Genomic DNA, 11,020 nt, shown 5'->3' with positions numbered 1-11,020 from the left:
TTATATGTTTCACACTTTGGTTTTTCTTTTGTTTTCTTATTTCGACATTTCACATTACACTTTTATCCCTCAATAAATTTTAAAATTATGATATAATATTTTCTTATTAATATCATCAATTCAAATAGCAGTATGATCTTTCATTTTTTTTACAACAATGATATTACTCTTATTTGAATATAAATCAAAATAATTAGAAAAATATTACACAAGCATACACCACGCATACGGGTGCACTATTAGCGATAAATTATCAATCCAACGGGGCAAATAATCAAATCCAACCAAACTTATTGCCCTCTATGTTACGTTCCACGAACAAATTGATTGAGATTATGTTTTCTTAAGTCAGATCGATCTGATCTATATATACAATAAAAGTAATATTTTTAACATAAAAAATAATATTTTTAATAAGTCGAGTTAAGCTGGATCAGATTAAAAACGCCTAACAAAATCGGTTCATATGTTTTTTTGTGATTGATTGAATATATAATTTATTATTTTGAGGAAAAAATTGATATGACATTTGAGATGAAAAGAAAATTTTACTCCCTGCCTCAAATTTAATAATAATAATAGAGAACATTATTTCACCTGTTGACGTCGAGACACACATAATATTTTGCCTACAACTGATAAAATAAGTAATATGGGGGAGTGTATAAGTTGACGTAGTTTGTTTGATGAATGATCACAAGTTTGATTTTCTTATCAATATTTTTTTGAATAATTCTATGACACGGCGCTTGTCCAGTGTAATTTATATATTTAGTGTGGTCTGCATACTAGTACTTTACCCAATGCGTATTAAATGGTAGCGGTTGTGAGATAGAAAAAGATTAATATACTTCAAAGTTAATGAAAATATTATTTAATATAATAATTTATATGTTGCATTTATAACTATATTTTTCCCAAGAAAATAAGATGCTTAACAAATGTTAATTTAGTTTTGTTTACATATTAGTAAAATGGTATTGATTTCCCTTTTTTTAATATAACATACAAAATAAGTTAGTTTATTGAAATAATTTGTTAACATTTTAATGTTTATCTATTTATTTTTAAATTATACCATTCAATAAAATTTATTGTGAAGAAAAATAGTATAATTATATTTTTTTGCATTAATTTTTCTAGTAATTTTCCCTGATTATGTTTTCAGAATTGCATATTTACTTATTTCGTGATTCTTATAATCCACCTTACATTAGAAACCATTTCTATTTTTTTTATAAAATAAAATGCGAGTTACACAAAATGTTATGTGAATAAGGTTTTCGATCGAGCCAAATAACCAGCAAACCAAAACTATATGGAATTAATCTTTAAATGGGCCAAACACATTGTTTTTTAATCTCAAAATCAAACTAATTATAATTTGACAAAAACTTGTGTGAAACGGTCTCACAGATCATATTTTGTGAGACAGATCTCTTATTTGGGTCATCCATGAAAAAATATTATTTTTTATGCTAAATTATTACTTTTTATTGTGAATATCGGTAGATTTGACCCGTCTCATAGAAAAAAATTCGTGCGACCTTCTCACAAGTCACAGGAGACTTACTCTTACAATTTATTTATCTGAATAATTCGATGTTTTCTAACAAGAAAACCAATAATAGAAAATTAAACCGATTAGTTTATTAGGATCATCGATGATTTTTGCTCATTCGTAGATATGGATAGCATAATTATACAAGTCTCGTGAGTCAATTTTGTGAGATATATATCACACTCGACCTGATCCATAAAAAAAATATTTTTTATATCACAAATATTTCTTTTTATTGTAGATGTATATTGAGTTGATCAGTCTCACATATCTATATCCCTGACACCGTATCACAAAAGATACACTCTTAGAAAAATGTATGCAAAAAAATTCTCAATACGAAATTCTATAGTATTATTCATTTCCTAGCCATGCCTTTCAAATTATATAAAGAGTAGGTGTCTTGTGAGACGGTCTCACGATTCTTTATTTGTTAGACGGGTCAACTCTACCGATATTCACAAAAAAAAATACTACTCTGTTTGATAGATATTACCCTGGATATGTTGGATGTCATGAAACACGAGCAAAGCGCAGCAACTTGAATCACGAACAAAACGCAACAACAATAAGAGCAAGTCGAGGCAAGGAAAAACCTTTTCTTCGCAAGACGAAATTGCCCGTATAAAGTGCTATACGTTGCAGGCAATCGTCTCCAAGATACAACGACGTCTATTCGAGAGTTTGCAGCACTACAAATCTCGAATGCAGCAAACAATATATGCAGCAACTTTCAAGTATTTCGAAAATAAAGAATGCAGCAATATGGAAGAAGAAAAGCAGTGAAAAATTTCAGCAGCCTTGGAAAATGGTTGGAGGGAATATTTATAGATGATCATCGGTTGCGTTGAAGAGACACGTTTCTCCAGACCGGATGTTTAGAAGAGACACAATTCTAGTCAAGGGATACATTGATTGGGCCAAAAACAGTCAAGAACAGATGTCATCATAGCCAAGGGACGCGCATTTTTCCAGAATCAGCGCTGCGCGCGCAACCGCGCGTGCGTGGCCACGCGCATCATTCTGCCCTCGCGAGCTACGCGCACATCAAGGAGCGCGCGCTTGTTGCTGGACTCATTGCTGACGAAATAGAACAAGGCGCGTGCGTGGCCACGCGCATCATTCTGCCCTCGCGAGCTACGCGCACATCAAGGAGCGCGCGCCTGCGCGCCTTGTTCTATTTCGTCAGCAATGAGTCCAGCAACAAGCGCGCATACGCGCGGGATGTGGCGCACCCGCGCATCTCTGTTCCGAATGCATCATTTAGCTAACAAATTTTATTCTTCAAATAAACTTGTTCCAAAAAGAATAATGCTTGTCAAAGACCGCACCGCACCACACCGAAGCGGGCCGGGCCGGGCCGAGCGCACGCGCGTGTGTTTCACCAAGACACAACTTATTAGCGTCTTCCCCCTTCTAAAAACTTCTGGTACCCCTTGGGGCCCAAACCCCTAACTCAAACTTAGAGTTTATGAGGAAGACTTTATTTGGCTATTTTCTCCATGTGGGACAACTCCCACTCCCATTTCTATTCAACAACTCTTCATTATTCATTTATCCAACAATCCCCCACATAAATTAACATAATGCATGTATGCAGATTTACTTGAAAGCTCTTATGAATTATTATTGCATTAGGATAGGTAGCTTTTGACTTTGAACCTTCCTTAGTAATATACTATAGGATTTACTAGTTGAGTAGTGACATGATGTCTTGAACTAGTCAACCGTTTATGTAAACCAAGTCAATAGTATTTACACAATATTAATTCTAACATATTCTTGTTCTCATGTTGTGTCCATTTCGGCCATGGACCATATCTTAGATTTTTAAGTGTTTTTCCATTGAAGCGGCCATTACTTCTCACTTATATGTGATCTCCTAACTAGAGTATCCTGTCATACCCTACCTTTTAGATATAGGAATCATTAAAAGAAAACTTAACCTCACCACATGTTGCAGGTCTTTTCTACTTGGATTTTGTAGGAATGAGCCTTTACTTATTCCAAGTACTCAAACTAATATTTATAACTTAGTTGTCCCATTGAACCAAAGTCATGGGATCTCCACTTCACAAGGTTGGGTTACCGCTATAAATATTTTATTTTGTGGGTTTTAAACTCATTTCTCTTAACAGTTTGTACATTTGATATTTATTTATTCCTTTAATAAACGGATCCGCTAGGTTTTTCTTTGATTTTACATATTCAACAGAAATAACCCCATTTGAGATTAATTGTCTTATGGTATTATGTCTTCGTCTAATGTGTCGAGACGTACTATTGTACATACTGCTTTGTGCTCTTCCAATTGCCGATTGACTATCACAATGAATGTTAATGGAAGGCACATGCTTATTCCAACAAGGAATATCTTCTAGGAAGTTTCTTAGCCATTCGGCTTCTTCCCCAGCTTTATCTAAGGCTATGAATTCGGATTCCATAGTGGATCGAGCTATACATGTTTGCTTAGACGATTTCCATGACACCGCTCATCCACATATTGTGAATACATATCAACTAGTGGACTTGGACTCTTTTGTGTCAGATATCCAATTAGCATCACAGTATCTTCTAAAACTGCAGGATATTTTGAATACATCAAACCATAGTTCAATGTATATTTCAAATATCCAAGCACTCTAGTTAAGGCTTTCCAATGATCCTTATTTGGATTACTTGTGAACCTAGTTAACTTATTTACTGAATACGCAAGATCTGGACGAGTAAAGTTAATCAAGTACATTAGAATACCTATTATCCTTGCATATTCCAATTGTGAGATGGGTTCTCCTCTATTCTTTGCTAAATGAACGCCTAAATCTATAGGAGTTCTAGCAGGACGACTGTTTAAGGTACTGAATCTTTCTAGCACCTTTTCAACATAGTGAGTTTGTGATAAAATAATTCCTTCAGGTATTCTAGAAATTTTAATCCCTAATATAATATCACATAACCCCAAGTCTTTCATATCAAAAGACCTTTTCAACATATTCTTGATATTTATAATCAACTCATGATTACTTCCCATAATCAACATGTCGTCAACATAAAGGCAGACAATTACATAATCTTTTGCATTACCTTTAATATAAACGCATTTATCACATTCGTTGAGTTTGAAACCATTTGACTTCATTGTATTGTCAAATTTTTCATGTCATTGCTTAGGTGCTTGTTTGAGTCTGTATAGTGACTTGACAAGTTTACACACCTTCTTTTCTTGTCCGAGTACAACAAACCCCTCGGGTTGTTCCATATATATTTCTTCTTCCAATTCTCCATTCAAAAAGGCTGTCTTTACATCCATTTGGTGAATCTCAAGGTTATTCAATGCAGCAATAGCTATGAGAACACGAATGGATGTAATCCTGGTGACTGGAGAGTATGTGTCAAAGAAGTCATATCCTTCATTTTGTTTAAACCCTTTAGCTACCAATCGTGCTTCGTATTTATCTATAGATCCATCTTCTTTGTATTTCCTTTTAAGGATCCACTTGCATCCTAAGGCATACATCTCGGAGGGAGGTCAGTCAACTCTCATGTATGATTATGCATAATGGAATCTATTTCATCATTTATTGCTTCTTTCCAGAAATGTGCTTCTGGATTGGATAGAGCTTCTTGAATAGTTCTAGGTTCATCATCTAACATGTAAGTCAGAAATTCACGACCAAAAGACTTTTCAACTCTAGCTCTCTTACCACGTCTTGGTTCTTCATTGATTTTTTTAGAATCAATAGTAGATTCATAAGATCGTTTAATGGAACCTTCTTTTCTTTCCTTACAAGGAAAGTTGTTTTCAAAGAATATTGCATTCCTTGATTCCATAATTGTTCCTTCGTTAATATCAGGAATCGTTGACTTATGCACCAAAAACCTATATGCACTACTATTATATGTATATCCAATAAAAATGCAGTCAACAGTTTTGGGTCCAATTTTAACTTGTTTTGGCTTGGGTATTTCTACTTTAGCCAAACACCCCCACACTTTTAGGTATTTGTAAGATGGTTTGCGACCTTTCCATAACTCATATGGAGTTTCATCTTTCCCTTTGTGTGGTATTTTATTAAGAATGTGGTTTGCAGATAATATTGCTTCCCCCCACAGGTTTTGAGGTAAGTCAGAATTCATTAACAACGCGTTCATCATCTCCTTAAGAGTACGATTTTTACGTTCTGCAACTCCGTTTGATTGAGGTGAGTATGGTGCCGTAGTTTGATGAATTATGCCAGAGTTAGTGCAAAATTCTTCAAATGGTGCGACATACTCTCCACCTCTATCACTTCGAATCATTTTGATTGTTGTACTCAATTGATTCTCAACCTCATTCTTATAATTTTTGAAAGCTTCTATAGTTTCATCCTTGCTTTTCAATAGATAGACGTAACAAAACCTTGTGCAATCATCAATGAAAGTTATGAAATACTTTTTTCCACCTCGAGTTTGCACAAATTTTAAATCACATACGTCAGTGTGAATTAATTCAAGTGAATTAGTATTTCTTGTCACATAATGGAATGGACTTTTGGCCATCTTTGCTTAAACACAAATCTCACACTTATCTCGTGGATTTCTTTTAAATGCAGGTAATACATTTAAGTTTGCAAGTCTTTGTAATGCGTTGAAGTTAACATGTCTTAATCTTTCATTCTATAAATTAGAACTTTCAAACAAGTAAACAGAATCATTCACTTTATTCTTCGCCTCATGACGGTAAATATTCATTACATTCATTTTAAAGAGACCATTATCTTGGTACACTTTGCCTACAAACACACCATTCTTAGTTAAGACAAACTTGTCCGATTCAAACACAAGTTTAAAGACAGCCTTACTCAACAAGGATCCAGAAACTAAGTTCTTTCAAATGTCTGACACATGCAACACATTCAACAATGTTATCTCTTTACCGGAAGTCATCTTCAACACCACTTTGCCAATTCCTACTACCTGAGATGTCGTAGAGTTTCCCATAAAAAATTTCCTATCACTTACAGTAGTGTAGGATGAGAACATTTCCTTTTCAGCACATATGTGGCTAGTGGATCCGATATCTACCCGCCAATTCCCTTGGATTATCTACCAAATTGGTTTCAAACACAACGACGGATATATCAAGTTGTGATAAGTCTATTGGTACATTCCTATCTTCGATGATATTGGCTTGCCTTAGTTTCTGATGTTTGTTGTCTTTCTTTGGAAGACGACAGTCCTTGGCCATATGATTCGGTTTGCCACAGTTGTAGCAAGTTCCTTTGAACTTCTTGGCATGCCCTCGTTTCTCATTTTGAGGGCGCTTTCTCTTGTGACTGGTGCTAGATTCTGTCAGATTGGCCTCGGCCTCGGCGTCCATTGTCCTTTTGTGTGTTTTGGCTTCAGAAGTACGACTATCTTTCTCAATTCGAAGCCTCACAATCAGATCTTCAAGTTTCAACTCCTTGCGCTTGTGCTTAAGGTAGTTCTTGAAGTCTTTCCACATTGGTAGCAATTTCTCAATTATGGCCACCACTTGAAATGGTTCATTGATTTCCATACCTTCTGCCAACAAGTCATGAATTATAATTTGAATTTGTTGTGCCTGATTTATTACAGATTTGGCGTCTACCATTTTGAAGTCAAGGAATTTTCCAACTACGAACTTCTTGACTCCTGCATCTTTTGTCTTATACTTTTTCTCCAATGAGTCCCATAATTCTTTGGCTGTTTTGACAGAGCAGTAGACACTGTAAAACATGTCGTCAAGTCCATTTAATATATAATTGTCGTCAAGTCCATTTAAGATAATTTTAAAAATGAATTAAAGACAAATTTTTTTTTTTTGAAATAAGGACTTCAAATTTTAATTCAACCAAAGACATTATAAGAGAATTAGAAAGATAAAGGAATTTTAAACCGTCAACATTTCTTGAAAGTTAATTATATGAATTTTTTTAGATCGAACTCTCACAATTTTTTAAATCAACGGATTTTATTTTTACTGTATGTTTCATTGTTGTCAGTATTGACATGTCGAACGTGACTCTAACTTTATTCTCATCCGAGTAGTGACAGACTCTAATATTTTTTCAAGGGGTTTGGTTCTTAAACCATTGTAATTATAAAATTTTATTCTAATCCGCGCCGCTCTTTACCGCCGCCAACTGCCATTCTGAACGTAGCCTTTTACATTTATGATTGTTGTTGTTGCGGCGGCCATACATCACCCACCACCGCCAGTACTGCCGTTTTTGCCTGCCTCGACACATTCTCTCCGTAAAGATTGAGGCTAGCTTAATATTAATTTAATTCTGTTTTCTATCGTTTTCATCTCTTTTAATGTAAGTTTAAAAATCACTTGCTAGTTTCTCGCGACCTCGATGGGTTCGGATTAGGATTCTTGTATAACGTGAGTTAATTTTTTTTTTAAAAAGCCTTTATCTTTCGCTCGTTTTCTTGATTCAAACTTCAATTTTGTGGACCGAATGTGTAATATGTGGTGTTCTTAACAGTCTCCCCAAGCTATGAGATTCTAAAGATGCATTTTTAATTTTGGTTTTGTGTTTTTAGCTTACACTTTCGGAAGTTTGAAATTTCGAATTATAATTTACAAATGGGTTTTACGGATCGTAAGTAATTGAATATGATTTTTTGGATAATTTGGCCCTATAACACATTATATTTTCTTTTTTCTTCACTGGTGCTTTTCTTTGTTTATTTCATCCAGAACACCATTCTATTGAAATAATGCGTGCAAGTGTTTTTTTTGTTACTGTTTCTTTAGATGGATTTATCATCATGATTATTATTGTTTTGTTCCATGTATTCGCTTGTGATCTCAAATGTATTTTGGGCGAAGCATTAGAAGTTTTGATTAAATTTATGACTTGAGTAGAAACAATTAAGGTGGTCTACTTTCGATGGTTTTATATTTGGAGCGTATTGGAAATCTGGGACTGCATTAAAACTGAAAGCATTTTCTTGTTCGGATAATACCTCTTTAATTTTTTGTTATCATACTTTTTGTCTATTTATGACTAGGATTTTGAATGTTCCTCATTTAAATTGCTGATGGTTGAAGAACTGATCACTTGGTCTTTCTTGATATTTGGCTTGTACTTTTACACAATCTATAGCATAAGTCTGAATTAAAGTTTATTGATGTGTATGTTTGCTTTTACTTTGGCACGAGTTTTGAAGTTCCATGTTTGCTAATCTCTGGAGTCTCCTAGTTTCTGGAGGTATAAGTAACTGTGAAACAAACAATGCTTTGATGCTGTAGGTTTCGTGGAAACCTCTGGTAAAATGAGTGTTCAACAAATACGATGTATGCTGTGTTTTAGAAAAAGACTAATCAGGCAGTTGGTATATTTTGCATTATATTGCCAGCCCTCTGTGATTCAAGTACCATGCATTAACATTTAGGAAATTTTGGATTCTTATTTTATCTTTTGTGCGTGCAGATAATTTGTATTGCACGATCTGTTAAGGGGCATGAAGATAATTAGCTATATGAGCATTGCAAAACCCCCATTTTTGCTGGTGCACTCCGTTACATTTAACCAAACCCAGTTGAATTTTGTTTCATCTCTTGCAATTTCAAACTATTCTGCCCAGAGATGTGGATTGTTGATGAGGTCAAACACCTCTGTAGCTGGTAGAGCACTTCCACTAAAGGCCTTACATTTATCTTCCTCCAGGGAGGACAAACTCAAGAAAGAAGTTAATCCCACTTCGTTCTATACACATCCTAGTTTATTGCAGATGAAGAATGAGAGGAAAGCCAATCGCGCCCATGTTTACGAATTTTTGAGGGGCATCGGGATTATACCTGATGAGCTTGATGGATTAGAACTTCCTGTTTCCGCTGAGGTCATGAAAGAACGTGTGAACTTCCTTCAGAATTTAGGGCTTTCGATCGAAGACATTAACAATTACCCTCTTGTCCTTGGCTGCAGTGTAAAGAAAAACATGATTCCAGTACTAGATTACCTTGGAAAATTGGGCGTACGAAAATCTACTTTCACAGAGTTTCTGCGTCGGTACCCACAAGTCCTCCATGCTAGTGTTGTTGTTGACCTTGCACCAGTTGTCAAGTATCTGCAAGGTATGGACATTAAGCCTAATGACATTCCCCGAGTGTTGGAGAGGTATCCAGAAGTTCTGGGGTTTAAACTTGAGGGCACCATGAGTACTTCCGTGGCTTATTTGGTTGGAATTGGAGTAGCCAGGCGAGAGATTGGTCGGGTGCTAACTACTTATCCGGAGATATTGGGCATGCGAGTGGGACGTGTTATCAAACCATTCGTTGAATACTTGGAAAGCATGGGAATACCAAGCTTAGCTGTCGCTAGATTAATCGAGAAAAGCCCACACATTCTTGGCTTTGAACTTAATGAGCGGGTGAAATCAAACATAAAACTCCTTTTAGAATATAATGTTAGCCAAAAGTCCCTTGCTAGTGTGATCGCTCAATATCCTGAAATCATGGGAATTGACCTTGAAACAAAACTTCTTAGCCAACAGAGCTTTCTCAACACGATTTTTGGATTGGGTCCCAAAGATTTTGGAAGAGTCATAGAGAAGATGCCGCAGATTGTCAGCCTAAGCGACAAAGCAATAGTGAGGCATGCAAATTTCCTGAAAGAATGCAAATTCTCCTTAGAACAAGTGAAAACGATGGTTGTTGGGTGTCCACAGTTGTTGGCCTTGAATCTCGACATCATGGGACTTAATTTTGAGTTCTTTGAATCCACTATGAACAGGCCACTGGATGATTTGGTTTCTTTCCCAGCTTACTTCACGTATGGACTTGCTTCAACAATTAAGCCTAGACATAAGATGATCGCAAGTAAGGGATTAAAGTGCTCTCTTTCTTGGCTTCTGAATTGTTCAGACGAGAAATTCGAAGAAAGGATGAGCTATGATTCATTTGACATCGAAGAGATAGAACCCGAATCTTCTTCATTCGACCTCAATACTCTGATGCAACCCGTCAGTGAAGACTCGGATTCTGATTATGAGGACGACAGTGTTGATGACTACGAGGATGAATATATTAAACATTAGAATCAAATTGAAATCTGATTCTGAACCTATCTTGATCTGCAATCCTGTCATCAACCCTTGTATGGGGGTAAGGGCGTCAAGAAGTCGTGCATGCTACGCGTTCGTCGGTTATAATGCCTTGAAGCACGCATGGATTTTTTTTACCCTTCGTTTTGTACAAGTTAACTTATAACTAGACGTGTTTTATTAGATGGGAGAAACAAGGAATATTCATTTGAAATAAGTGTTACTCTTGACGAATTTGTGCCTTGTATGTATTGATGGAGAATTATTAGCACCAAAGTCCAACGTTTGAGGTTGATAAATGTCATCCTAAAGACCGCCTAAAAATGGCAAAAGCACGCGTTCAAATCAGAACGAAGTACATTAAAACTTAAAGCAGAATAAAGTACATTAAAGCAAAGAAAG

At 35.6% G+C, this 11,020-nt stretch overlaps 1 protein-coding gene across 6 annotated transcripts; it reads left to right on the top strand.

Annotated features, from left to right (window-relative positions):
- Positions 1 to 7,667: 7,667 nt before the first annotated feature.
- LOC142540627 (transcription termination factor MTERF4, chloroplastic-like) lies at positions 7,668 to 10,852 on the top strand. 6 transcript variants are annotated; one of them, XM_075646917.1, is made up of 3 exons: positions 7,674 to 7,952; positions 8,826 to 8,908; positions 9,007 to 10,852. In XM_075646917.1, the coding sequence occupies exon 3, from the start codon at positions 9,038 to 9,040 to the stop codon at positions 10,610 to 10,612; it is 1,575 nt and encodes a 524-aa protein (XP_075503032.1). In that variant the 5' UTR covers positions 7,674 to 7,952; positions 8,826 to 8,908; positions 9,007 to 9,037; the 3' UTR covers positions 10,613 to 10,852. The 6 variants fall into 6 exon arrangements, with proteins under 6 accessions (XP_075503036.1, XP_075503032.1, XP_075503034.1 ...); XM_075646921.1 differs by lacking the exon at positions 8,826 to 8,908 and having other exon boundaries at positions 7,668 to 7,782; XM_075646919.1 differs by lacking the exon at positions 8,826 to 8,908 and having other exon boundaries at positions 7,674 to 7,819.
- The last annotated feature ends 168 nt before the right edge of the window (positions 10,853 to 11,020 follow it).

Source organism: Primulina tabacum, chromosome 3 (genome assembly GCF_025594145.1).
Source record: "Primulina tabacum isolate GXHZ01 chromosome 3, ASM2559414v2, whole genome shotgun sequence".
Taxonomy (NCBI): Eukaryota; Viridiplantae; Streptophyta; class Magnoliopsida; order Lamiales; family Gesneriaceae; genus Primulina; species Primulina tabacum.
The sequence above is the reverse complement of the archived record's forward strand: the minus strand, read 5'-3'. Positions and strand labels throughout refer to the sequence as shown.